This window comes from Stenella coeruleoalba, assembly GCF_951394435.1.
Source record: "Stenella coeruleoalba genome assembly, chromosome: 11".
NCBI classification, from domain to species: domain Eukaryota; kingdom Metazoa; phylum Chordata; class Mammalia; order Artiodactyla; family Delphinidae; genus Stenella; species Stenella coeruleoalba.
Genome location: NC_137157.1, coordinates 58,443,137 through 58,470,984, shown reverse-complemented (window position 1 = coordinate 58,470,984; position 27,848 = coordinate 58,443,137). Strand labels below are relative to the sequence as shown.

The 27,848-nt window shown below is 46.1% G+C and overlaps 1 protein-coding gene across 2 annotated transcripts; it reads right to left on the bottom strand.

Annotated features, from left to right (window-relative positions):
- Positions 1-776: 776 nt before the first annotated feature.
- Positions 777-26,853, bottom strand: TIMELESS (timeless circadian regulator). Of its 2 annotated transcripts, none has more exons than XM_079936729.1 (29): positions 26,765-26,853; positions 18,129-18,291; positions 17,821-17,974; positions 17,414-17,528; positions 17,257-17,319; positions 16,872-16,973; positions 16,539-16,694; positions 16,161-16,294; positions 15,879-15,966; positions 15,419-15,595; positions 14,838-15,055; positions 14,488-14,591; positions 14,175-14,344; positions 12,216-12,348; positions 11,600-11,753; positions 10,435-10,532; positions 10,222-10,342; positions 9,914-10,115; positions 9,497-9,642; positions 8,791-8,876; positions 8,585-8,702; positions 8,413-8,495; positions 7,325-7,467; positions 6,952-7,129; positions 6,802-6,870; positions 6,560-6,678; positions 5,156-5,369; positions 4,919-5,029; positions 777-2,491 (listed from the first exon to the last, which is right to left on the bottom strand). In XM_079936729.1, exons 2-29 carry the CDS (start codon positions 18,211-18,213, stop codon positions 2,445-2,447), a joined length of 3,588 nt encoding a protein of 1,195 aa, XP_079792855.1. In that variant the 5' UTR covers positions 18,214-18,291; positions 26,765-26,853; the 3' UTR covers positions 777-2,444. The 2 variants fall into 2 exon arrangements, with proteins under 2 accessions (XP_079792855.1, XP_079792854.1); XM_079936728.1 differs by lacking the exon at positions 777-2,491 and adding an exon at positions 2,515-4,778.
- Positions 26,854-27,848: the final 995 nt, after the last annotated feature.

Below are 27,848 nucleotides of genomic sequence, written 5' to 3'. Positions count from 1 at the left end.
TAGAATCCACCAGAAGTCAGACCAGATAAGAGCAACTTTTCAGTGTTTACATTAATTCCAGTGCAATTCCCTAATTAAATGCATCCATTACCTTGATAGTACCCCTTTCTAAGCCTACATCAAAACTATAGGAATAGGGCTTCATTTCTCATACAGGGGTCTAGGTGAGAAACTGTAGTCTGAACAGTAAGGAACAATGGCATATGGTGCCTCCTAAAACTGGTACAAAAGTCCACACATCATTGTGGCATAAAGGTTTCTCTCTGGTGCCATAACCCACCTTGGAACACAACCAAAGGGAACAGGTCAATGAAGGGGTCTTGGGTCCCTCCTCCTATCTTATTCACTCCTCTCAGTCCCAGGATGGCTCCCTAATAAGCAAGAAGACATCAGTCCCTAGAATAAGAGAAGTTAAGTCTTCAGAAAGCTACAGGGACACATTCCTAAAACTGGGAGAACTAGATGTAGAGGTATCCAACACTATTGCCTGAAATTCTTGGACCCTAAGTCCACAGGAAACCTCAAGACTCTACTGCTTCCGGAAAGCTTAGAGAAGTTTTTGGGTCCTGCCAGAGTCTCCCATTTCTGACTTGAGTTCACCATCCATAACTGGACCTCCAGTTCTACAATCAGCGTCATCCTCATCCTCAATATGAAAATTACTTTTCCTTGAAATTCCTTGAATTTCCAACTCTGGTGCCTTGGGAATGACAGGGAAGAGAGATTGTGCAAATATGTAGGGGGATGGAAAGTGGTGGTGAGCTTGTCTCCAGGACTGAGGAATGACAGAGGGATGAAGACAAAGCCAGGTCCCCCCAGTCAGACTTCCTACCTTTGCTCCTGTCCTCATCTTCTATCTGTTCATCAATTCCCATTAGCTGTCACTTCTTGGATGATGGGTTTTTTGTTTTAATTAATAGTTCATTTTTGGGAATTCTCTGGCAGTCCAGTGGTTAGGACTCCATGCTTCCACTGCACGGGGCACGGGTTTGATCCCTGGTTGGGGAACCAAGATCCCACAAGTCATGCAGCACAGCCAAAACAAATATATAAATAAAATAAAATGGCTCAAGAAGCAGAGTCCAAAAAAAAAAAGTTTATTTTTTAGAGTAGTTTTAGGTTTATAGAAAAATTGAGCAGAAAGTACAGAGTTCCCAAATATTCCCTCTCCCCCAACCCCTCAGTTTCCCCTATTTTTAACATCTTCCACTGGTATGGTACCTTAGTTACACTTGATTGTTATATTATTTAAATGTTACGTATTATTATTACCTAGGTCTACAGTTTACATTAGGGTTCAGCTCTTTGCATTGCACAGTTCTATGGGTTTTACCAAATGTATAACGTCATATATCTACATTTACAGTATCATACAGAATACTTTCACTGCCCTAAAAATCTTGGGTGTTGTTTTTAGTTGTCAGTCCCCATCAGCCTGGTTTCCCACTGAGCTAGGAGGCATCGAAGTAACTTCATCAGCCCCCTAGACCAGCAAGGCTGGTACATAAGTAATCAATAGCATTCCTATTAGCCCCTTGGGACACCAGACCTGCTCTCCTTTTGCTGGCTAACAGGAAGGCCCTCAGGGCTTGTGCTCAGTACTCCTCCTCAGGCCTTACCCTCCAAAGACTTCAGGTTCCAGCACTGGCTGAAGCTTTCCTCCTCCTCTGAATGACTCAAAGAAGCATCTAACTTTCTCGGGGTTCAGCATGTCTGGACTCCACAGGAAGTTTTCCCATGGGGTCAAAGAAGTAGAAAGTGGCAACAGAGTAAAAGGACTAGCCTCTAGATTTACCAGATTGTTAGTATTAACAGCTACTCTGTGCTTAATGCTGCACTGGTGAAGATCAGTAAGCGCTGGGACCCTTATTATCATCGCTTTATTCACCTCTGTATACCTAGTCTTTGGGTAATCACATCCAATTGACACGCAGTGCCCAACACAGTGACTCCTACGTAGGAGGCATCAATACACTGTTGTGTTAGTTGGATATATTAATGAATGTACCTGTGGGATCCAAAGGTGAATACACCTGATCCTGGCTTTCAAGTTCACAGTCTAGTGGGAAAAAGAACAAGATGAAACCCTGTAAGACTGGTGCTTTATCAGGGGAATGAACAAATCCCAGCTGTAAAAGTGATTGCTTTTGGTTTGGGGTTCAAAGAGTGACAAAGGGCTTCCCTGGTGGCGCAGTGGTTAAGAATCCTCCTGCCAATGCGGGGGACACGGGTTCGTGCCCCGGTCTGGGAAGATCCCACATGCCGCGGAGTGGCTATGCCCGTGAGCCACAACTACTGAGCGTCCGTGTCTGGAGCCTGTGCTCCCCAATGGGAGAGACCGCGACAGTGAGAGGCCCACACACCACGATAAAAAAAAAAAAAAAAAAGTGACACAGACTGCTTCACAAAAGAAAGCACATTCGAGCCGATTCTTGGAGGATGGGCTAGGAGACTGGCAGAATCAACAGCTTGGTGGTGTGAAAAGTTCCCTCTATGAGAAAACACAGCAAAAACATCCTTCAGAAATTAAGGTACAATCAAGATGTTCTCAGATTAAGGAAAACTAAGAGAATTAGTCACCAGCAGACCTATTCTAAAAGAATGGCTAAGGGAATTTCTTTAAACAGAAAGAAAATTATTAAAAAAAAAAAAGCTTGAAATGTCATGAAAAAAGAGCAACAGAGTGAAAGATATGTATAATAATATACCATCTTATTCTCATGAGTTTTCTAAATCATGTTAAGTGATTTAAGTAAAAATTATAACATTGCCTTATGTGGTTCTCAGCATAGAGAGAAGAAATATTTAAGATAATTACAGTATAAGTGGGGAATGTAAAGAGACCTAAGGGAACGCAAAGTTTCTATACTTTACTCAAACTGGTAAAATGTGTCTTAGCCCTTGAAAACTCCAATTACCCTGGACATAGCTTCACCTCTACCTTCAGAGGCTATGGGAGGCAAAAAAGACAAATTAGAGAAACAAGACAGTCCAAATGCATCCCTGACCTAGGGCTCTCCCTAATCTGAATGACTATTTTCTGAATCTCACCTTCACTCTACCACAGCTGGAAACATAAGAGGGCCAGGAAGCTAATGGTTTACAAGAATTGGGAAGGACATGACATTTGCAATGTTTACCCATCTCTTTCTTGCCCAGACTTCCCCTATGCCCCAGGCTGACAAACTGGCTTTTCCTCCCTTTGTGTCTCCTTCCCGAGGCATACTTTTTTAAACAATTGAGGTATGGGACTTCCCTGGTGTGCCAGTGGTTAAGACTCCACGCTCCCAATGCAGGGGCTCCAGGGCAGGGGCTCCAGGTTCGATCCCTGGTTAGGGAACTAGATCCCGCATGCCGCAGCTAAAGATCCTGCACGTGGCAACTAAGATCCTGTGTGCCACAACTAAGACCCTGCACAGCCAAACAAACAAATAACTGAGGTATATAATCAGCTATAAAAAGGAGCGAAATTGTGCCATTTGCAGAGACATGGATAGACCTAGAGATTGTCATACAAAGTGAAGTCAGAAAGAGAAAAACAAATATTGTATAATATTGCTTACATGTGGAATCTAGAAAAATTATACTGATGAACTTATTTGCAAAGCAGAAATAGAGACACAGACGTAGAGAACAAACATGAATACCAAGAGGGGAAGGGGATGTGGGATGAACTGGGACATTGGGATTGACATATATATGTTTTCCACAGCGGCTACACCAATTTATGTTCCTACCAACAGTGTACAAGGGTTCCCTTTTGTCCATATCCTCACTAACATTTGTTATTTGTGTTCTTTTGGATGATAGCCACTCTGACAGGTATCTGTCAGATATCTCTGTGATATCTCATTGTGGTTTTGATTTGCACTTCTCTGATTAACGACATTGAGCATCTTTTCATGTACCTGTTCTGATGCATACTCTTTTTACCCTAAAGATTTATCCTAGACAAAGGATCTTGAGGTGAGTATGTTTTTCTGTGTCTCATGTAGGGAAAGCAAGAGAAAAGGGAAGGCTGATAGTCTCTTTTAACCCTAATAGTTAAAAGTTCTTAAACGAACATAGCAGGTGGAGGGTTGAGGTATTTAGACAGATTGACAAGTCAGATCAACATTGGCAACTTTTAATTTTACATGTTTAATTCAATGCCAAACACCAACCAAAAACGTTCATCATCTGAAGAGTACTGCATCCCAACCCTATTTCAACATTAGGAACTGGGCTCAATCTGGTGTTCAACGGGTGATCACAGGAAAGAAAATGAGGATGGGCTCGTCTAGTGCCTTTTAAAAATGGTGCAACATCCCCACTCATCATGTCACAAAACCCCCCATCTAGTGCTGTGACCCACCTCCAGCAGAAAGCCAAAAGGAACAGACCAGTAAGAGGGGTCCAAGGTGCCTTCTATATTCACTCACTCCTCTCCTTTGCCAGGGTGTGCTATTAACCAAAGAAGAAGAGGAATAAGTCTCCAGAGAGCTACTGAGGCACACTGATAAAAGTGGGAGGAGCAAGAAGTGACTGAACAGGAGGCCAACACTGTTGCCTGGATTTCCTGGACCCTAGATCCATGGGGAAGCCCAGGGCTCCACAGCTTCTGTCCAGTAAGAGGAGTTTCCAGGTCCTGTATGCCCCTCCAAACTCAGATTTAAATTCACCACTTAAAAATGGGTCTGTTTCTGCCCCTAGGCATCTGGCTCTTCAGTCGCTCTCATCGTCATCCTCTATCTGAAACCGCTTCTTCTTCCGGATTCCTGGAGCTCCCAACTCTGGTGCTATGGGAGTGACAGGGGTGAGAAGACAGGATATCTAAATTTGTTAAGGGGGAAGGAGGATGGTAGCATTTACCTTCAGGACTGGAGGGAAGAGTGCTAGAGGTTAGAAGAAAAGGCAGATCCCGACCAGACCCTCCTACCTTTGCTCCCGCCCTCATCTTCCTCCTTTTCCTCATCGCTGTCCAACAGCTGTCGCTTCTTGGGTGCCACTTTCAGCTGCTCTTTCCCACCATCAGTCCCTTCCTCTGGAACTACCACGAGAGGCATAAAATTAGGGAACTAGGTCCTCATAGTCTCAAATACCCTATCAGCCCTCTTGATCACAGGGCTGGGTAAGTATTCAATAGTACTCAATAGATAAGTGGTCCTGGTATTACCCTCTGGGGACAGCAGGCCTGCTCTCTCTTTCCGGGCTGACAGGAGGGCCCTCGGGGCATGTGCTCGGTGCTCCTCCTCAGGGCCTTGCTCTCCAGGGACCTTAGGTTCTAATCCTGGCTGAAGCTTTTCCTCCTCTTCTGGTTGGCTCAAAGAAGCTGCCATCCTCCGGAGCTGGGTGGGACTCAGCTTGGCTGGAATTCGCCAGAAGGTTTCCTACAGGGGCAAAGAAGTTGAAAATGAGAGTAGTGGGAAAGGAGCAGCCTCTAGTCCATCAGATTTTGATATTATTCATTGAATAAATATGAGCCTACATTGGTGAAGCTCCTTAAGGGTTGTGAACTCTACTTATTGCTTATTTATCCAGTATGTGCCCAATGTCTAACACTGTGCCTGATACACCAGGAGGTTCCCAGTAAATACAGTTGTTAATTACATAAGTAAATGAATGGATTCTGGGGATCTAAAGGTGAGTCAGATATGATCCTTGCTCTCAGGGAACTCACAATCTAAGGGGAGAAAGAACCAATGTACTGTAACACCACAGGATTGGGGCTATATTAAGGGAATGAACAAATCACAGCCACCAAAATGATTACAGTTGCCCCTCTGTGTCCGAGGGTTTCACATCCATGGATTCAACCAACTGCAGATGAAAAACATTGGGGAAAAAAATGAAAAATTCCAGAAAGTTCCAAAAAGCAAAACTTGGATTTGCTGCACATTGGCAACTATTTACATAGCATTTACATTGTATTAGGTATTACAATTAATCTAGAGACGATGTGCATAGGTTATACGCAAATACTATGCCATTTTATACAAGACTTGAATATCTGTGAATTTTGGTGTCGGGGTGGGGGGGTTGAAGGAGGGATAGAGACTGCTTCTCTGAGGAAGTGACAACTGAACTAACTCTTCAAGGTTGGGTGGAGTGTTCATCAGGAAAGATGGGTGATCTGCCACCTTGTGTATGAGGCTGGAGCCTTCCAGTAGGGGGACTGGCATGATCAACTGTTTGGAGGTATGAAAAAGCCTACTGTTTGGAGGATGGAAAGTAGCTCCGGATGACTGTAGTGTCAGGCAGGTGTGTGGTGACGTGGCTGTGAGGCTGCAATGGCTGGCCAAGGCCAGAGACACCGCCCCGGAGGCTGTGGACTTTGTCCTGCTAACAGTGGGGAACCATCAAGTGCTCTGATCAGGGGAGTGATATAATCAAAACTGTAATTTAGAAAGATAACTCGGGGGCAGTGCGGAAGATGGGTTTAGGAGAAGGGAAGATGGGAGAGATTAGCAAGACAGCTGCTGCAGGAGTCACGGTCAGAGGTGACAGGAAATGAGAAGGAGCAGATGTATCTTAAAGTAGCACCAACATGCTTGGTTGATGCTGTAACTGGTGTATTTACCTGCCCAGAGCCAGGAGGCCGAACCCTTAGCTTTTGTAACAGCTGCTGAAACTGTTCATTTTCCATTGCTTCCTCATTTTCTTCTGTCAGTGGCACCAGTGGAACTGCCTGAGAGCAGCCTAGGACAGGGTCAATGGTCACATGGTGAAGATGTGAAGAAAGAACTGGCCCTCCATCCCACAACCAGGTCTCCAGCAGCCTCCAGACCCCAGTCCTCCTGAAACCGTCATTTATCCACTCACCAAACTCTTCCCGATCATCTGCTGCTCGAATGAGGCAGTTCTGGAGCCACAGGAGGGGAGCAGAAAAGCCTAAGGGAAGGTGGAAAACTTATAACTGGCCCATACAACCAACCCCACCACCTGAGACATCTCTCCCAACTGGGCCCTCACCTTCCTGATGCAGGTTTTGCCCAAGGTTTTGAGTTGAAAGGACGGAGCCACCGTGGGCTTGTTCTGCTTCTGAGCCCTCCTCTTTCTCTTCATCCTCTTCACTCTCTTCCTCTGGCAGGTTTTCCTCTTCTTCTAGATCTTCCTGGCAAAAATCGTTCAAGGACTCCTCTTCATTAGGCTAAAATTAATTGGGATGGGTAATGAACAAAAGGAGACAAGACGAAGAACTGAGTGGAGTCCTCTGGTTCCTGACCACCGCGCTGGGGGGATCTACTCAGAAGAGCCTGAGACAGGAAGAATCTGGGTGGGCTACTTCTAAGGAGCACTTCAGCGGGGGCAGGCCCAGCTGGCAGAGCCAGGGTAAGACTGTTACCAAGCTTGAGGGCGCCAACTTCTTCTGGCGTTTCTTGTACAGCTCCCGCCGCTCAGCCACCAGCCCCAGAGCCAGCAGTTTATCTACTATTCGGGCCCGTGAGCGTTTGGCTGTGATGTTCTTCATGATATTACCCAGGATATCTAAAGAGAAAGAAAGTGTGAATGCCCAAGAGCAACAGGGGAAAGGGATTAGTAAAGGAAACAGAGGTCTTTGGAAAGAGGCTATAGCTCAATTCACTCCAAAATGACACCACAAAAAACAGTATGGAGGTCTCTCAAAAAACTAAAGATAGAATTACTATATGACCCAGCAATTCCACTCCTGGGGATATATCCAAAAAAATAAACAAAAACACTAACTTGAAAAGATACATGCACCCCAATGTTCATGGCAGCATTATTTACAATCGCCAAGGTATAAAAGCAACCTAAGTGTCCATCAACAGATGAATGGATAAAGAAGATGTGGTACACACACACACACACACACACACACACACACACACACGAATACTACTGAGCCATACAAAGAATGAATTTTTGGCATTTGCAGCAATATGGATGGAGCTGGAGGGCATTATGCTAAGTGAAATAAGTAAGACAGAGAAAGAGAAATACTATATATCACTTATATGTGGAATCTAAAAAATAAGACAAATGAATGAATATAACAAAAAAGAAGCAGACTCACAGATATAGAGAACAAACTAGTGGTTACCAGTGGGGAGAGGGAAGGGGGAGGGGCAAGATAAGGGTAGGGGATTAAGAGGTACAAACTATTAGGTATAAAATAAGCTACAAGGATACATTGTACAATATGGGGAATGCAGCCAATATTTTATAACAACGATAAATGGAGTATAACCTTTAAAAATTAGTGACTATAGTGAATCACTATATTGTATACCTATAACTTACATAATAAAAATATATATATATATAAAAACAAACAAAAATGACACCACAAACAGAGCAAGTGGACAGGAAGGAGAGGATAAGCCTTCCTTGGGAACAGGAAGCAGCAGGAAAAGAAACTGAGAGCTTGGCTCTCATTTCAGAGGTTCCCTGAGCTTCCACCTCACTTACCATCAGAGCCCTGGAACTCCTCAAAAAGCCGCTGCAGCTCCAGCTCCTGCTCTTCCGTCCACAGTACAATCTGGGTTCCTTTCCTGTTCAGGGCGGTGTCAGTGGAAGGGGGAGCTCAGGGAGTGAAGAGTGGATTCCCCATCTCAGTTCCCTCCAAAGCATGTGCCTCTACCTCTGGAAGTCCTTGACGCTGTCAGCCAGTCCCAGCTGTACCAGACGGTGGATGACCTGCTTGCGTGTCCGAGGAGCAGTTTTCAGGTGTGCCAAGATGGTGTCCACCACATCCTGACCTGAGGTGGAGGAGGAGTGAGGGAGTGAAGAGGGGTCCCGGAGCTCAGGCTGCCCTCCTCATGCTCTTCAGACCTCAAGGCCTCATACCTTCCACATCCTTATGGGCAAGGTACAGTTCCTGAAGCTGGGCCTCCTCCTCTGGGCTCCACACAGGGGGTCTGTGACTAGAAGATCTAAATGGGGAAAGGAGAAGGGGAGCATGTAGATTGTTGGCTCAAAAAGAGGAGACCAAAGGTCTTCTCTTCTAAAAGGAATAAGGGCAACGCAGGTACCACAGAGGAGCCAGCTAGCAGAGGCCTAAGGTGTGCTTCCTTCCTCTTACTCTCCTTCCACTTAAGAACCCAAAAGTCAAAATAAGATTTTCCAGGTTGGGCCCATGGAACCTGACACTGCAGGGGCTGAGAGTATTATGGGAAAGAGAGAGAAGAGTGAAAGGAGAGGAGCTGAGATACTCAGGGAAAGAGGACAAATATTTCTATGCATCCTTATGGCTTCCCAGCACATCCTGGGATAAGGCACATATAGACTCTCTCTGGGGGGGCCACCCCACTCTGACTGCCCCCCTGAACGCTGGTGAAGAAGGAAACTAGAGTAGACAGGAGACCTAGGGTCAATCCCAGTTCCTCTCTCAGGTGACCTCAGGTAAAGCATTTCACCTTCGGGGCTTGTTTTCTCACCTACGAAAGGGAAAGAAAGGTTACACCAACTGATCTGCAAGCTCTTCCAGCTCTGACACTCTGTGACTGTGTCACCCCCTTCCCCATCGCCAAGCCTTCCCCATCCTCAAGCTCACCTGCCATCCAGGGAGCCATAGCCCTCAGTCATCTCTCGAACCACAGCTGTGTTCTTCCAGAACAGCAGCTCCACAAAGGCTTTCTGGTTGACTGTGGCCAGTGCAAAGAACTTGCCCAGGATGTATCTGGAAAAAGTCACTAGCTCCTGAGGGAGAGGGAGACTGCTGTGAGGCCTGTGGCCTAAATGTACATAAACATGGGCCTTTAGGTATTTTTTTCTACGCCTGTTCCCAGCTGCCCCCTCCTCGCTCAGCCTCTTCTATCCTTCCCCTTGCAGCTCTCTCAACCTGCCTGTCTACTTCCTCACCGTTCTCTCATCGTTCAGCCTTGACCCGGCTCAGGGCACTTTATCCCCTAACCTTTTACCCCAGGACTCCCCTACACCTCTAGAACCCCATTCTTTGGTATCTCCTTACTTTGTAGGCCCCAGCCGCAGGGTCGCTAAGCAGACGATTGAAGAGGCAGAAGAGGGAAAGCTGGAAAAGCAGGGCTTCCATTTTGAGATCATAGGCCAGACGGTGCAGCATCTTGACGACACAGTGGTTGGTGTGGGCGCTATTTTGCTTGTAGCTCCGCAGCAGCAGCACGTAGGCTTGGATGACAGTTGAGTTTGCAAAGCTGCACCGAGACAGGGAGCGAGAGGATGTCAGTGTGAGGACGTGTGGTTGTCCTCACAGCCCCACGGTCTCCACCCTGACACCAATTCCATCCTCCCGGCCCGCACCGTTTCAGGTAGTCCAGAAAGTTAAATTCTTTCTCCAACACCTCGACCATGTGCAACTCTTCCTCCTCCACCTCTTCTTCATCTTCTTCCTCCGCCCCTTGTTCCTCTGGTCCCTGCTGCCCTATAGAAAGACTGAGGATTACTGGGTGTCTGTGACGCTGGCGCTAGAGAAGAGCTGGAAGGAGAGAGATGAGAAGGAAATGGGAGACTCACGGGGAAGCGGGGCCCAGACGATTTGCTTCAGCAGCTGAATCTCCTCCTCTGGGGAAATGTCCTGAGAGCCAAACACATCTCCTTCTGGCCACACCTCCCTGGAGCACAGAGAGAAAAAAGGCTTTTTTTTATAATATCTTTTTTTTTAAATAATATCTCAGTTATAATTTGAAGTGGGAGAAGGAATTTAGACTTATTTTATTTTCCAGGTGGAAAGAGAATACAGACTGTTATTTCAAAGATGAAACAAAGACTCTAGGGAAATTTTCCCTCATAAGCCACACTGCAAAGAAAATCATACAGGAAGAAAAGGCAAATAATCTAAACGCGTGACATTTGAACAAATGTTGAACAAATGTACATATTCACACAATGGTGTTTTTTGTTTTTATAAATTTATTTATTTATTTGCCGCTGTTTTCACAATGGTGTTTTAAAGCCATGAATAATTGCAGAAATATATCTGACGAGAAGTGATGCTCACAGGACTTCCCTGGTTGTCCAGTGGCTAAGGCTCCGCGCTCCCAATGCAGGGGGCCTGGGTTCAAAACTTAGCTGGGGAACCAGATCCCGCATGCCTGCTGCAACTAAGAGTTCACATGCCACAACTAAGAGTCTGCATGCTGCAACTAAGAAGTCTGCACGCTGCAACTAAAAGATCCTGCATGCCGCAGCAAAGATCCCACGTGCCTCACCTAAGACCTGGTGCAGCCAGAATAAATAAATAAATATTTGAAAAAAAAAAGAAATGATGCTCACAATATATTGAGAAGTGAAAAAAAATACTATAAATCAGTATTGCAATATTTCAATCTTGTAAAAGAAGGTGTATGTGATATGTCTATATATAACACAGAGGGAAAAACTCTGGAAGATAACTCATCAAAATGTTAATGATGGCTATCTTTGGCTCATAGAATTAACTTTATTTTTTTTCCCCAACTAACTGTGCTGATATTTCTCAAAAATGAAACAAACACAAATAATAAACCTCCCAATAAACCAACCCAAACTCCCCAGGACTCAGTACCCTGTACAGAGCCCCAGCGCTTCTGAGGGAACTTCTCTCTTGAAGACTGAGAACCCTGTGCCACAGTGAAAGCCACTCCCTGCCCCCAAAAGCCCAGGGGCTGGATGTGGGAGGACGGGTAGGCGGGGCTCTTACCGGGCAGACCTAAGAAGGGTCAGGGCCTGTGGGGCCTGGCCAGCCAGGAGACAGTCTTGGATCCGCACCATGGCTTCTGCCCGCTGTTCTTCCACGGGCACCTCTGAGGCCGCATCAAAGGGAACCATGGAGTCCAAACTGAGCTCAGGATCCTAGAGAGGGATTATTAAAGCTTTGGTAACAGTTGGTGGGGCAGTGGGGGGAGAGACCCAGAGAGCCTGCCCAGAGCACTACCCTCAGGAAACAGAGAGTAGGACTTCCCTGGTGGCACAGTGGTTAAGAATCCACCTGCCAATGCAGGGGACACGGCTTCGAGCCCTGGTCCAGGAAGATCCCACATGCCACGGAGCAACTAACCCCGTGCACCACAACTACTGAGCCTGCGCTCTAGAGCCCATGCGGCACAACTACTGAAGCCCATGTACCTAGAGCCCGTGCTCTGCAATAAGAGAAGCCACCACAATGAGAAGCCCACGCACCGCAATGAAGAGTAGCCCCCACTTGCTGCAACTAGAGAAAGCCTGCGTGCAGCCATGGAGACCTAACGCAGTCAAAAATAAATATTAAAAAAAAAAAAAGAAAGAAAGAAAGAGAGAGTTTCTGCAACTACTTATCTGGGCACAGCACTGTAGCTGCTCGGCCAGGGAGGGCCACACAGACTCCAGTTCCTCTGGGCTGTAGGGGACATTACCAGAAGCTACGGACTGATCTAGGACATTCTTTTTCTTCTTTCTCTTCTTTCGTTTGTTCTACAGAGAAGGAACTGTGTTAGGATGGCACAAGAGCTAGGGAGGCCTTTTCCCCATCAATGTCCTCTATTAACTAATTATTTAGATGTCTGAATTAATTAGACATTCACCGAGTGACCACTATGTGCTACTCCATGACAATGGGGAAGCAGCAGTGAAGAGCACATTTCCTTGCCCTTGAGGCACTTGTGGCCTAGTGGGGGAGACAGGTAAGTAGACAGGTAAATGACACTACAGCCTGGATAAGACCTAGAACATGGCTGAGCATAAAACGCCATAGCAAAACCCAGGAACAGCACGTGACTCATTTCTTGTGGAAGTGATACCTTAAACAGAAGCCTAGAGAATAAGCAAATTTGCTCTGAGGATAAAAAATTCTATATGAAAAGGCTTTATTAAATGCAAAGCACTCTGCAAATGTAAACTACAATTTTTTCTCCTGAAAAGCAGGAGAATGAGAATCAATTCCCCGACCCCACTCCCCCAAGTCATGGCTGTGAACCAGTCTTCGCTGTGGGCAAACAGGAGGGCCTGTGAGGCCCTTAATGAGGTTCGTCCTTTATTCAAGGAACTTATAAACACACTAAAGGTCAGGAGCATGCGTCTGGATTCCAGCAGACCAGGATTTAAGTATTGATGCTAGCCATATACCAGCAAGACCTTGGACAAGGTGCTTAACCACTCTGCGCATGTGCCCTAGTGCTATTGTGAGGATTATAGGGAAACCTTAGCACAACGTCTGAGACATAGTAAACGCTCGATAAATGGTAGAACCTATTAGTACTGCTAATACAACAGAGCTCCGAGTGTAAACAGACCTTTCAGAAAAGGCTCATCGGTACTACAGCCCCTTTCAAGCCCAGTTCTGACTGAGTTTTAACCTATAGCAAATAGAATTATAGGAAAATTTTTACAAAGCAGAGTCCTTGTGTCTCCAGGATAGAAATTCCTTGAGGTTTTCTTCTTGTCCCAGACTTTTCATTTATTATTTCATTTCAGGCTCATGGGTAGATGTTACAACCAACTTTTAAAGATCAGGACTCACACAAGCAGCTTAAGTTATTCTAACAGTAACTAATACAGGATGAGATCCCAGACCTCCGAGTTTTTTTTTTTTTTGGCTGCACCATGCGGCATGTGAGATCTTAGTTCCCTGACTAGGGATCGAACCTGGACCCCTGCAGTGAAAGTTCAGAGGCTTAACCACTGGACTGCCAGGGAAGTCCCCAGACCTCTGACTTTTAATGTAAGGTCCTTTCTATCTCATTACAGTGCTTCTGAAGTATAACCAGGAAATAGCACAGCATAATTACTAAACTCTAAAATTATCAACCCCCTGGGACTTCCTTGGCAGTCCAGTGGTTGAGACTTCGCCTTCCAATGCAGGGGGTGTGGGTTCGATCCCGAGTCGGGGAGCTAAGATCCCACATGCCACGTGGCCAAAAAAAACACAACAGACACAAAACAGAAGCAATATTGTAACAAATTCAAAGAGACTTTAAAAATGGTCCACATCAAAAAATAAATAAATAAATAAAATAAAATTATGAACCCCCAGAGTTCATGTGCTTAGCACAGAGCAGGTGTTTAATAAATGTTTCCTGAATGAATTAAGATACTTATGGTAGATCAGGGATCAACCTAATGAGAGGAGACTCACAAGGCAGAACTACATTGGCAACACCAACGAAACTCTTGCCCTTCGTTCAGAGTAGTTCTAACAGACCAGCTTAAGCTACAGAAAATGTGAGGAAAAAGAGCCCCCTGTCCTTTCTGTCCCCCACCCTTTCTCCCCAGCTCTTTCCACACCCTGGGCTGCCCAGTACCTGCACCATCAGGTTCCCACGGCTCCGGCAGAACCGCTCCAACATCTTGAGGAAGAGGTGGGTGGTTTCCACCAGGTCACGAAGGAAAGAGCGGGGCTGGCATCTCTCATTGAACTTTCGAAAGAGTGCCAGGAAGAGCTCTCGGTACTCCATCACATAGAAAATGTTGTCTAGAAACAGGGAAGAGAAAGGAATGGAAGGACTGACCTGGAAAGCTTGGGGAAAGGAGAGACGGGTGAAGCTGGGTCCGGGAAGAGTGAGATTCGGATCAAGAGGCAGGGAAGGGGGGATCAGAGACCAAGCGAGGCCTCACTCTGGATGATGCGGCTGCTCTCCCTCACAGCCTCGTCTGGGGACGCATTCATCTCATTCACTGTGGCCAGCAGCTCCTGATAGGCCTTCAGAGCCAGGTGCATCCTGTGAGAGGGAAAGAGGTAAAACGGAGGACAGCTTAGGACCTTGGTTCGTGGAAACAGTATCACCCTTTGCACCCTCGCCTGCCAAAACAATTCCATCAAAAACTCAGTGACCCAGCCAGTCCTTGCTCCCCAGCTGACCACCTGAAGCCTGAGACGGGACAGAAAGTACCATCCAGAATTCAGGCATTCAGATTCCCAGCCTGGCCAAGATGCCCACTCTGACCCCACTTCTCCTCCCGCTCACCGGCGTGCCCAGGAGGTGGCTTCCTTGCGGTCGGTCAGCATCATCTCATAGTAGTTGGTGAGGTTCTGCTCAATGAAGTGGAAGGTGCGCACAGTGAGGGTCTCAGAAACCAGGCCTGGCCGGAAGGAGGCAGCTCGGTTGAAGGCCATGAAGAAAGCCAAAGCCCACATGTAGTAGGTCTCATCGTGCTGCTGAGCCTTCTCCCGAAGCAGGTGGTCCTGATGTCAAGGAAAAACAGGCCACTTCATGACCTCAGGGCTTCCAACTTCCTCCTGTCCTATGATGACCAGGTGGACCCTGGACACCACTGTAACAATACTATAGGACCCAAATCTCCATCCCTTTCTCATTCTCCCCACGTTCCCTTCCCCTTCCTCTGCGGCAATCTCTAGAGCTTTTTTGGTCATATCGATAACCCACTCCCTCCTGACTTCGTCACCATGTCTCAGGGGCACCCTACATCCGTCTCACCTACTAGTCCACTCTCCATGGTCAGCTTTCCATGGGTTCCTCCCCAGCTTGCCCTTCTTACCCACCGCTACCCCAATCACCTCTCTACTCCATCTTTCCTAGGCTCTCACCTTCACCGAGCCCATGAGCCGGTTGTAACAGTTCTCCAGGAACTCAGAGCAGAAGTCTCTGAGAAAGAGTCTCACGTTGAGGGCAGAGCGGCGCTGCACGGACAGCTCCCGGGCAGCCTGGCGACGTTTAGGTACCCGTCGGGGCTGCTTTCCCAAATCGGAAGTGTAGTTTTGGAGCTGGGGATGTAGGTTGAGGGAATTAGAATTACTCCTAACCACCTCCCTCCCCGGCAGCTCTTTACACATCCTTGGTACTACAGTTTTCTCAGAAGAAACTTGTAGAAGGTAGAACGTGCTCTCCCTCTGGTACTAAGTGAAGATGCAGGTAAAGACAATGCCAAAAGCTCTATTTCTCCTAGGTCTCCAACTTTCTAAGCCCAAGAACAGAGAAGCTTTACCTCCAGAGAGGTAAAGGTCCCCCACTCCACAATGTTCCCACCCCTGACGGGAGCAGACTCACATTGTGGAGACCTTTGTGAAAGATGAGGTCCCTCTCCCCAATGGATTTCAAGCCCTGGACAATGTAGGAGCCCCCAAATCGAGAATGCCTGCAGAGAAAAAAAAGTCCAGGGTGATTCCTCAATTCTCTGGAGGTTCCATCCCCGTTCTCTTCCAGCAGCACATCAGAGCATGTTGTAACTGCAAAGTGCTCTCGTCACCACTGCCTTAGCATTTGGCCCAAGCCCTAGCATTCCGTAGTGCAGGAATGGGAACATGGGTAGAGTGGCTCTGCACCACTCACCTGTTGCCTCGCTGCAGGGCTCGAGTCTTCTTCTCTGCCATCTCTCGCTGGCGCAACACCTCCAGTTCTGCCACAGCTGTCCTCTGCTCCTGAGCTAAGCGTCCCTGCCCCACTCCTGCCAGCTGCTCAGGGTTCTAGATTTAGAACAAGGAGCGAAGAGTCAGAAGTACAGTCATTTCCTATTCTGAGTTCACTCCTAGTGGGGACAGAAAGAGTGAACAAAATAGGACTGTTGATGGGACCCTGTACTTAAGAAATGGCTATTCCACCTGGCACCTGCCTTCCCCAGGTATTTCAGTCATGATACAAGAGCAATTCCGGCTGCACAGCAGAAACGGACATGAGGGAAGGGATTGAGGCAACAGGTGAGTGTCTCACCTGGTCACGAAACATAAGGGAGATGATCTCCAGCACGTGGAGGCTCCACTGATGCTCCGCAGTTGAGCTGGCCAGGAAGAGGAGCAGGTCGTCCAGGCCACTGAGGTGAATCGCCCAGAGAAGCCGGTCGTGGACACTGGCGTCATCATCGATCCTCTGAGCAGTGAGTGGTGAGGGAGAAAGGGGAGATCAGTCAGTTCTACTGCCCTGCCTTGAGGTTTTCTAATTCATTCCTTGACGAAGGTCCCTCCCGAGTTTCGTCAGAGGACAGAACAGCGAAAAAGGGGCAGCCCAACCTAATCAAGCACAAGAACTCGGACCAGCCAAGATCACCTTCTCCTGATCAAGGTCGGCTGGGACATGGAGAACATTTCTGACCAGCAGCAGGATCCGCTCAATCAGCAAGCTGTCTTCCTCCTGCCGTTCCTCCCAGCCCTGGTCAGAAGAAGGAGAGTTAGAGGACAAGACCCCCTGTGGAAGGCGGGAGGCATCTACCCTGATGGGGCGAGAGAGGCACAGAGAAGAATCAGGATTAAAAAGAAAGAAGGAAGAGTTCGAGTAGTCCCAAGGCAGCAGAGACAGCAGATTGGACTTGTACCCCCGAGGACTGGGACCGTATCTCCAAACCCCGCGTGTTGTGACGCCCCACCTGGGGTTCTGCCCAGGGAAGAAGCAGGGCGCTAACTGTCCCCTGGAATCTTGTGAGGCGGAGACTCACCAGCTGCAGCAGCTCATACAAAGTTTCACTGAGGACTCCAAAAGCCTTCTCGCTGGCAAAGGCCTACGAAACAGGGGGATGGACCTTAAGTAGTCCCCGCCCTCTCCTTTCCCACGGCCCCCAAACTCTGCCTCGGGATTCTGGAGGAAAACCTCACCTCTTTGTAGGCCTGCAAGTACGCTAGCACCTGCAGAAAGTGGTGCCGGAAGCTGGGCTCCTTGGGCACGCTGCCAAAACAGAGCAAGGCTGGTTGTGTCAAGTTCACCATCAGCCTGGGGAGACCATGAAGGAGGGAGCAGCTGTTCAGTTTCCTCACCAGGCACAAATACCAAAGGCTGGCACACAGTACATGTTAAAAAGCTGGGGGATCAACAACAAGGTCCTGCTGTATAGCACAGGGAACTATATTCAATATCCTGTGATAAATCATAATGGAAAAAATATAAAAAAGAATGTATATATATATATGTATAACTGAATCACTTTGCTGTATAGCAGAAATTAACATAGCATTGTAAATCAACTATACTTCAATTAAAAAAAAAAAAAAGCTGGGGAATCAACCTGATAACAGCATGAAAGAGAGGCTTGTCCTGGCGGTGTTGGGTAAGGATGGGTAGGAGGTCGCTCTGCAGGATTTGCGCTGCCCCCAGCTGCTGCCGTACATCTCGCGTCTCATCCTCATGCCTCAAGTAGCGGATCAAATCCTTCACACTCTCTTCAGGGACAGAATAAACACTTACATGGAACCCTGGCAGAAGCTCTACCCAGGCCCATGTGCTTTTCATACCCATGGCTTGAGAAATTCAAAAGACCTAGACTCAAGCAAGTGTTGTTTTTTTTTTAACCTGTTACCTCAAAAAGCGACTCACCTAAGCAATCTGGCTCCTTGTGGTAAGTGTCTCCCTCCAAGTACCCAAGAGCACTGCATGTGGCTAGAAGTTCACAATTCATCATGTACAAGTCCACACATCAGTGGACCAGCCGTTAGAGAAGAAAGGCAGGTGGAGCCAAGGGAGCTAGAAATGATGAGGCCTATAGAGACAAGGAAAGATAACAAATGTGGGGGACTTCTCTGGTGGCGCAGCGGTTAAGAATCCGCCTGCCAATTCAGGGCACATGGGTTCGTGCCCTGTTCTGGAAAGATTCCACATGCTGCAGAGCAACTAAGCCTGTGCACCACAACTACTGAGCCTGTGCTCTAGAGCCCATGCTCCTCAACAAGAGAAGCCACCGCAATGAGAAACCCGTGCACCACGACAAAGAGTAGCCCCCACTCGCCGCAACTAGAGAAAGCCCACGTGCAGCAACAAAGACCCAATGCAACCAAAAATAAAAATAAACAAATAAATAAATCTAAAAAAAAAACCCAAAACAAAACAAATGTAGGGTCCTCCCCATAAAAGGGAGGGGGGAGCAGGCAGGACCCTGATGCTCTGAGTATTCTGATCAAGGTCCTCAAATGTTTCACTTCTGTCAGCACCGGAAGTGCTGTTCCCAGTCCCGGGGAAAGCTTTAAGTTAAGACTTCTACCCAGGAGGCTCCGAGACTAAGAATTAAGCCATCCCATCCTCTAAATCGGGTCTGAAACTGTAGAAACAGTATGTCTGAGTCTAGATAACCTAGTAGAAAGAAAGGCTGGTTAGCAAAGGGCATCAACTCTGAGAATTTCACCCTGAGAAAGCTCTGCAGCCTTGTGAGAAGGTGGGAGAATGAGCTTCCCTCTGCCTTAAAATTGCTGGGGGAATTCCCTGGCGGTCCAGTGGTTGAGACTTAGCACTTTCACTGCTAAGGGTCCAGGTTCAATCCCTGGTTGGGGAACTAATTCCACAAGCTGCGCAGCATGGCCAAAAATAAAAAAATTGCTGGACCCGGTCCCCCTCCACCTTCCACCCACACAGTTAGAGCTCTTCTGTACCACAAGAACTGAGAAAACCCAGCTCTGACTGTACAGTGATCCCACTGAGGATCTGATATATCCCAGGAGCCCTGAGGCTTCTGAGGCTCTGGGGATGTGTAAAGAAAGTTCCTTCACTCTCCTCCCCAAAGTTACTCTTAAATTTTGGTGATCTTAGTAGAAGCCAGTACCTAACAGAATGGGTGAGAAAAAGAATAGGAACTAGTTAAATTCCTTGTCCCTCTCCACAGAAGAACCATCTTCCTTTTCTGAAGCACACCCCCTTTTATTAAGATCCCTAAACCCTCATCAGATAATCAAGTAGGCACAGATCCTGGATGTTTCAGAACCTGACACTAGTCATACACACACACACACACACACACACACACACACACACACACACTCTACATTCACTATGCGTCCCCTTGTCACATTCAGCCACACTCTCAGCATGCAGCAGCTTCCTCTAAAAACACCTTTCCCTGTTCCATACGTACCTCCAACTGCACCCCTGTTCCCCCACAGGAAATAAGAAATGGGCCATGTCCAAAGGACCAAGGTTTAATGCCTGATGTTATCTCCATGCATTTATGTAACTGGGCTACTTCTCTAGGCTGCTGCTTTCCCTTCCCCTACCCAGTGCTAATCTCCTTTCTGACCGCTCAGCCCAGCAACAGTGAGCCAGTAAACCACAGAATGACCAGGAAAACTGAAGGGATACCTGCCTTCACTGCCCTTTCTCATGGGACTTGCAGACCCTAAGACCTGGGCTCCAGTGAGGCAGGTGCAGTGTGTGAGATCTGTGACTCTCCTCCAAGATAGATCTAGCTTAAAAAAAAAAAAAAAGATACATCTAGCTTTTCCAGACAGACCACTGGTGTATACACACATACACACACAAAGCAGACCAATTCTAATATTCAATATTTGTAAAACTGGCCCCGGCAGAGTACTCAAACCTCTGCTTTCAACACATTGGTTTACCTGAAAGGCAAAAATAACAGAGGTGGTAACTGCTGTTACCTGGCTACCTAAATAAAAGCTGGAGGGGAAAGAAGATAGGGAAGGAGCATCCTTGCAGATGTGAGAAGGGAAGAGGTTATGTAAGAGACCTAAGACTTCAGGTTCTAATCCCCTGCAGTTCTGACAGAACCAGAGAGCAACAAGCACAGTAGAGGAAGAAATGGGTAAGATGACTATTATAAAGCTCCCAGGCAAGCTGGGTTTACATGAGGCAAGCTGGCAGTCTTGGGCCTATTCATTAGAACTGGAATAAAAGAGCTCTAAACAGGAGTTCCAGCCCTCACTGGTGGAAACATACTATTAAAAAAAGAGCCAGGGACAGAAAACTTACAGTTCACTCTCTTTTCATGCAGTTATCTAGAAGCTACTCACCTAGTCTGTGTGGCCTCATCTTCCTCTCCTAAACCACTTATAATCTGATTATCTGTCTTATATCTACTTCACACTTACCCATCCAACCCACCACTTCTTAGATCCATGCCTTAGGTGCCTCCTCTGGCTATCTAGTCCCCCAACCCAGGAACATAAACATACACATTCCAAGACACAGAGCCCCCTCACGCTCTCTAAACCTTGCTTCCTCCTTCTGGAAGGTCCACCTCCCTTAATTCCAGAAGTTCTAAGCCTACCTGACCTTCAAGATCCAGCTCAAATGCCACTCCTCCACGAAGCTCTCCCTGATAGCCTACAGCAGGACAGGATCTGACTGCACATATCACTCTAAATGGACTTCCTCCTCTGGCACTGTACTACTTCGTTTTTTTTAATTTTTTATTATTATTATATATTTTTTGCGGTACGCAGGCCTCTCACTGCTGTGGTCTCTCCCGTTGCGGAGCACAGGCTCCGGACGCGCAGGCCCAGCGGCCATGGCCCACGGGCCCAGCCGCTCCGCGGCATGTGGGATCCTCCCGGACCGGGGCACGAACTCGCGTCCCCTGCATCGGCAGGCGGACTCTCGACCACTGTGCCACCACGGAAGCCCTGAACTACTCCTTTACGTTACAATAACCTGGAGTACATCTTTTCTCCTCTACTAAATGTTTTATGCATTTCTGAATGCACTGAATTTCTTTCATAAGATAGACATTCGGTAGAAACTGTTAAATGCAACTTGGTGTAATAGAAAGAACAGTACAACATTCAGAAGGTGGGGTCAGAGTCCTGGCTTCACTGCCTACCGGCCCATTTATTCCTCATCAAGTCAGTCTTAGCTTCCTTATCTGAGAAATAAGGTAAAGGATACTGTGGCAGCCATGGAAGTGCCTGCTCAGATTTCTCAAGAAAGAACTTTCCATTCAGCTGCAAAGAATGCAGTTAGCTGACAGCACCTCCAGGACCCACCTCAGCCCTACTCTTCCTGGGCAGACCCCCAGCTAATGACTAAGCACAGGGCTCACTACAGTCATAGTGAGCATGGGCTCACGATAGTTACCACCACCAAATTCTTTCCTCTTACAAAGAGGGAAAAGGAGAAACCACAAGTGCTATTCAGGACAACGGGACAGAACAGATATATACAAGCTTTTAATTTCTCTTTGTTCTAATCGGAGTACTTTACTCTCCTTCCTGAGTTTTCTACTTTGAAAATAATTCTCCCCATGCCACTTCTTTGACCCAGAACAAAGGCAAAACAGGAAAACCAGCCATTCTGGCTTGCCAAAGAACCAAGAGAAAAAAGAAATTCTTTTTTTTTTTCCTGAAAAAATGTTTATCTTAGAATTAACAAAACATGCAAGTAAAAGCATTAACATTATACCCTCAATGTCCCAACTACCTAAACAGTCATTCTCAAGCCAGGCTGTACTTTAAAACCACCTTAGGATACCTGCTTAGGCCCTGTCCAAATATTCAGAAACTCCAGGGGCTGGCGAGAAGGGGCACAGGCACAGTATTTAGGAAACGCTCGCCAAATGATCCTATAATTGGGAACTGCTTTAACATATACAAGACTATTATGCTGAAGGAAAATCAAGATGCAAAGGTGGGGGGAAAAAAAAAGATGCAAAGGTGGTCTACAACTTTATTCAACAATCAGCAGTTAGTTCTCATCATTTTTTTAATTGATGACCTTCTAGATAGGGTTTTTTTGAGTTTTTTGTTTTGTTCTGTTTGCTTTGTTTTGAAATACTGACTGGGGTAATATAGTTGTTTCCAAACTTCTGGATTTCATGGATGGGTCTTTAATTTTTTTTTCAATTTAGGGAGACTAACCTAAGGTGGCAGACTCTAAATTTTGTAACTTAAGGACAATTAAAAAAAAATACAGACGCACAAACCTCGTATATTGCTGGTAGGACTGTAAAATGGTGCAGCTGCCGTGGAAGTTGGTTTGGCAGTTCCTCAAAACGTTAAAACAGAGGTACCATAGGACCTAGCAATTCCACTCCTAGGTACATATCTGAGAGAAATGAAATGTACATCCACACAAAAACCTGCACACCAATGTTCACAGCAGCATTTATAATAGCCAAAATGTGGAAAACCCCAATGTCCATCAATTGATGAATGGATAAACAAAAAGTGGTATATCTACACAATGGAATATTATTTGACAATAAAAAGGAATGAAGTACTGATACACGCTACAATATAGATGAAATTTGAAAACATTACGTTCCATAAAAGAAGCCAGACACAAAAGGTCACATGTTGTAAGATTCCACTTATATGAAATGCCCAGAATAGGCAAATCCATAGAGACAGAAAGTAGATTAGTGGCTGCCAGGCACTGGGGAGAGGAGGCAATGGGGAGTGACTGCTAGTAGGGACCTATGTGGTTTCTTTTGGGGGTGATAAAAATGTTCTAACATTAGCTGGCAGTAACAGTTGCATGTCTCTGTGAATTGTACATTTTAAAAGGGTGAATTTTATGGTATGTGAATTATATCTCAATACAGCTGTTATAAAAAACACCCACACAATTACTATACATTGTTTTCAGTAAACACCAAAAAAACCCCACAAAAACCTAAGAAGGACAAAAATCCCAGAATAAAGTACAGTCCTTTAATACATTTAATTTTATGAAAAAACTCATTATGTTGCATTTTCACATTTTATCATAGACAGATGAGAACTCTGTCAAATACCTTAGACAAAGCAGATCTGGACATTTAAAAGGGATGTTAGTTACTTTTCTCACTCAACTAAGTACTAAGCAGTTGAGATGAAGCAATAATCATCTCAAATGCAGGCCTCAAAATGCAAGAACCAAAGGAAAATAAAGGATAAAATATTAAATACGCTTGCAATTCAAAATAGAAAATTAACACATTTCTTGAAAACAAAATAAAACCAAGCAAAAAACTCTGTCCCAAACCAACCCTGCTCTAAGAACCAGCTCTGAGATTCACTAGTATGAACAGAATGACGCTTGGCATTTGAATTCCAGTTCTGTCCAGTACTAAGTTGGTGATCTTGAGCATGTGGCTTAACCTAAACCTCAGTTTCCTTATCGGTACACAGAGAAAAATACGTAGGGGGTGGTTCAAATGAGATCATGGAAATCAGTGTCATTTGTGGACCAACGGACCATTGCTGGTCCACAAACTGTTAGCAGTCTGCATCAAGATATGGACAAAAACAAAACATAAGCATTTAGAACATCTTATAGCAATTTGATGCAGTTGATGTTTGTTGAATCTAATAGTAAAAATGCCTATATTCTGTATGTCTTTTTTTCACGTTATTTCTCTAGTAATTTAATTTTTCTAATAATACGATTCTAGTTCTACTATTTTAGAAAAGTACTTTATATTTCAAGTGATATATCACAATAAAGCTAGAAAAAAAAAGAAAGAAAGAAAAGTACTGGCCTGCAACAGCCTGGGGGGGGGAGGAAACACTGGTCGTTCACCACAAAAGTTTGAGAAGCTCTGATATCAAACACTTATACTGAGTGTTGAACACAAAGAATTCTCAAAATATTAATTTCCTCTCCATCTACTGGACTCTATAGTCAGTCACTAAGTGCTTACGAAAATCCTCCTAGGCAAAAGATAGTGCTGTGCAGGTGCAGTGTGGCTGCAGTGCTAAAGAAATTTAAGGAATTTAGTTGCAGAAATAAAACCCACCTAATATAGAAGAAACAATGTAAAAGAAAGTCAGTACTAGCTCTAAGTGATATTTAAAAAAAAATTCTGAAAAACTAGGGCTCTTTTCAGGTTAAAGTGGCCAAGGAGGTTTTGTCAGAGAAAGTGTGATTAGAACTGGGCCTGTGAAGGCTGCATAGAATTGAGGCAGCTGAGAGGAGGAGGGGAACTTCAGCAGAGAATTTGCCAGAGTAAAACCAGAGAGGGAGCCACTATGAGTAGAGGAGTCTTAGGAAAAAAATGGAAAAGAGGGTTGGAACCGGCTTTATGGGAAAACTTGGTCTTTGTCTATCAATTCAAGGATTTAGAACATAAGCCTGGGACTAACTGAAGATTTCTGAGCTGAAAAACAAAACGATCAAACTGGGGTCGCACAAGCAGGAGCACATATCCTACTGGTGTATCACTAAACGTATCACTCTCTGTAAGGTCTCAATCTTTTTTCCTTTTACTGCATTCACTCTGCAAAAGATCCCAACCGCAGATCAATGCAACCATTTGCTTTCTAGACTCCTGGATTCAAATCTAGACTCAGATTTGCTAGAGGAAACCAAACAACCCTGCAAAATGATACACAACAAATGTGGTCTCCAATCTGAACAGGTCCTCAGCCTGGCCCAGCAAATCCTTCGTGTTCCTGGTCCTCTCCCTCTTCTTCCCAAGGAACAGCTGTTTCTAACTTTCACCGTTACCCTCAAGCCCCTTTATTCCACTGCTTCCCACACTTCTCAGCTGGTGTCTCAGGTCCCTTCCTCTCAGAACAACTGAGATCATCAGAAATGAACTGTCTCAATTCTCCCCACCCAAGCCTAAAAACATACGTATTTCAAATGAATCTAAGCCCTCCATTTGTGAATGATCAATTACTTCTCGATCCTCAGTTGCTTCTTCCTCATTCTTCATTTGTTTCCAATTTTCTCTTTATACTGGCTCCATTCCCATATGTTATGAGTTGCTCAAAGCTCCACCATCTTAGGGGGTGGGAAAAACCCCCAAAACAAAACAAACACTTTTCCTTGACCTCACATTGGCTGCTCCTGTACTCCTCCTTAAGAGATGTTGCTCCTCAGGCTTGCATCTTTTTCTTCTTTTGGTAGCCCTGCCACACAGCTTGGGGGATGTCAGTTCCCCAACCAGGGCTTGAACCCGGGCCACGGCAGGTATCATAAGTGTTCAACACAAGCTTTCTAAGCTGAAGTAGACAAGTTTCGAAGTTGAGGGAGCAGAGGATGGGGCTGGAGATTTGGAGGCATCAGGATGTAAGGTGGTGTGTCAAGTTGTGAAAGTAGATAAACTTACTCAAGAGAGTTCTGAGTGAGAGGAGTAAGGAAGCCAGGGCAGACTTCTTTGTCACCCTGTAACTGCAGAGGACTCATTTACATGTGTTCTTCCTTCCAGTTCCTTAAGGGCAGGAACTCTGTTCTATTCATCTTGTCCACCTGGTACTGAGCACACGGCACAGTACATGTTAGGAGCTCAGTAACCTTTTACTCAGTTGTGTAAGTGCCACTGATAATAGAGGGAGGTAAAATACTTCAGGGACACAGAGGAAGAAGTGACTACTTTGGCCCAGGAGGGCTGGAAATAGAGGTTTTCAGCGGGACAACTGAGCTCCTGAAAGAGAAGTTCACCTGGCAGAGAAGTGGCAAGAACTTCAAGTCGAGGGAACAGCAGGAGCACAGGTACCAAAGCATGAAAGAGCACAATGCAGACACACCCTTTCTATAGGTTTGGGAGTCAAGTGCATGAGATAGAAAAAAATGATAGGGAGCTTTAGAAAATCAGCTGAGAGGATCAGAGTCAGACTGCCAAAGGCCATGGACACCCACCTAAGGATATAAACTTGACCGTGGGAGGCCAAAGAGGAGTTTTAAATTTAATCTGAAATGACCAGATTGACTTTTTAAAACGGTAATTATGTAGTGGCAGCACGAAGGGCCAAGAATTGAGAGACTCAAGGGAAGGAGCTTAATTAACGACTGATGGTCCGGCTAACAAACCCAAGCAGAGGCTGTATCCTCCTTAAGCCTTCTACCCGAGGGAAAGGAGGGAAGGGAATGAGAAATCCATTTTATAAAAACTCAAGATTTAAGTCAAGCGACCAGTGAATCCCAGCTCCTGCTGACCACCAAGCTGGACACCTATTTTTTTCGGGTCTGAACTGGATGGAAAATTCCGAAGTGGAAATGCCCGGGAAGCTTCTGTCTTATTGTAAGGGTTTCAAGCCCCTTCCCATCACAGCCGCACCGCTGCGTGAGGACCTATCTGTGTAGAATGGCGTCGGGAAAACGAGGGGACGTCCCAGGAGAGCTGGAAACCCTGCGGCTCCCACACAGGACGCGGGGTGGGGACGCGTGCGCACCTAAAGCGCGCGCCCCGCCCCCTGCCTTTAAACCGGGTGACGGGAAAGGGAACTCCGCGCCTCCCAGAAGAGCCCCCGCGGCTTCGAAGGGACGCAGTCCGCTTAGAGCCCTCTCGCCCAGACACTCACCCGCTCCCCGCCGGTCCTCAGGGTCCCCGCGGAGACAGCACCTCCCGCTGCATTTCCCGCCACCCGGCTGGGCTGGACCACACCCCGCCTACGTGGGGAGCTGGGCGGGGAGAGCGGGGCTGGTCCATGTGACCCCGAGCGGGCGGGGGAGTTGGTGATGAAGTAAGGAAAAGGGAAGCGAGTACAAGTATTCTTTTATCTGAGTCGATCCCTTATATTGAGCCCCAAATCACAGCACAATGGATTTCCTGCTGACTTAAGATAATTGGGATCTAAGTCCGATTAGAGGTGAATTTACAAACATTCTTCCCCCTGCACCTAGTGAAGTGGATTATTCCAAAGTCTTAACAAGGTTAGTTAGAAAAGTTAGGCTTTATTTGTGAGGAAATGGAGAGCTCAGCTACGTAGAAGAGTGGTCTTTTGCGGGACTGGGGTGTCTGTCTTACTATAGGTATAGGTTTAAAGCTTGCGCAATACGCAGGAGGCTCCTAAAAGGAAGAGGTCAACACAAGTATTCATCGTCAGGTCAGGGTCTCCTCTGGCTTCTGTTGAGATGAGTGTATTTTCCCAACAACAAAAGAAAATAGGGATCAAACAAATAATATCTTGTGAATAATTAAAATTTGAATGGAAGGAATCAATTTCTGGGACATGTAAAGGGTTAGATTTGCTGAAGATGAAAGGACAGATGAGAGAAAAATGAAAAGACACACACAAAAATGGAAAATAAAGAAGACTATAGAACTAGTGATAAAAGCAGAAGGATGCCATTTGAAGAGTGTTTTGGGCTGCTCTAAATTAAAACTGAGGGTCAAATCCTTTTCCTCCTATGTCCCCCACCCCTACCTCTGCATTTGCTCCAGGCATCAGGTTTCCTGTTTTGGCGTTAGGGAGCTCTTCTGGGCTTAAGTACCACCTGCTTGGAGGCCACATTGCGGGTGTGTCAGGCAGAACAGTTAAGCTACTTAATTTTTCTAGATTCTAGGCTTACCCACCTTTTGCTTAGGTTGGGAGCTCAGTGGCCCAGGGCCTCCAAACAGATCCATCATGCCAGAATGCACGCAAAACCCAGCCAGTGGATGTA

Excerpts from the sequence above, each read along its gene's own strand:
- TIMELESS (XM_079936728.1), bottom strand. The coding sequence starts at position 18,213 with ATGATGAATTGTGAACTTCTAGCCACATGCAGTGCTCTTGGGTACTTG. Across the intron at positions 14,592-14,837 it reads GCCACCTCCTGGGCACGCCG|GATGCACCTGGCTCTGAAGG; the intron begins GTGAGCGGGAGG and ends TCCCTCTCACAG. Across the intron at positions 6,871-6,951 it reads GCAAAACCTGCATCAGGAAG|GCTTTTCTGCTCCCCTCCTG; the intron begins GTGAGGGCCCAG and ends ACCTTCCCTTAG.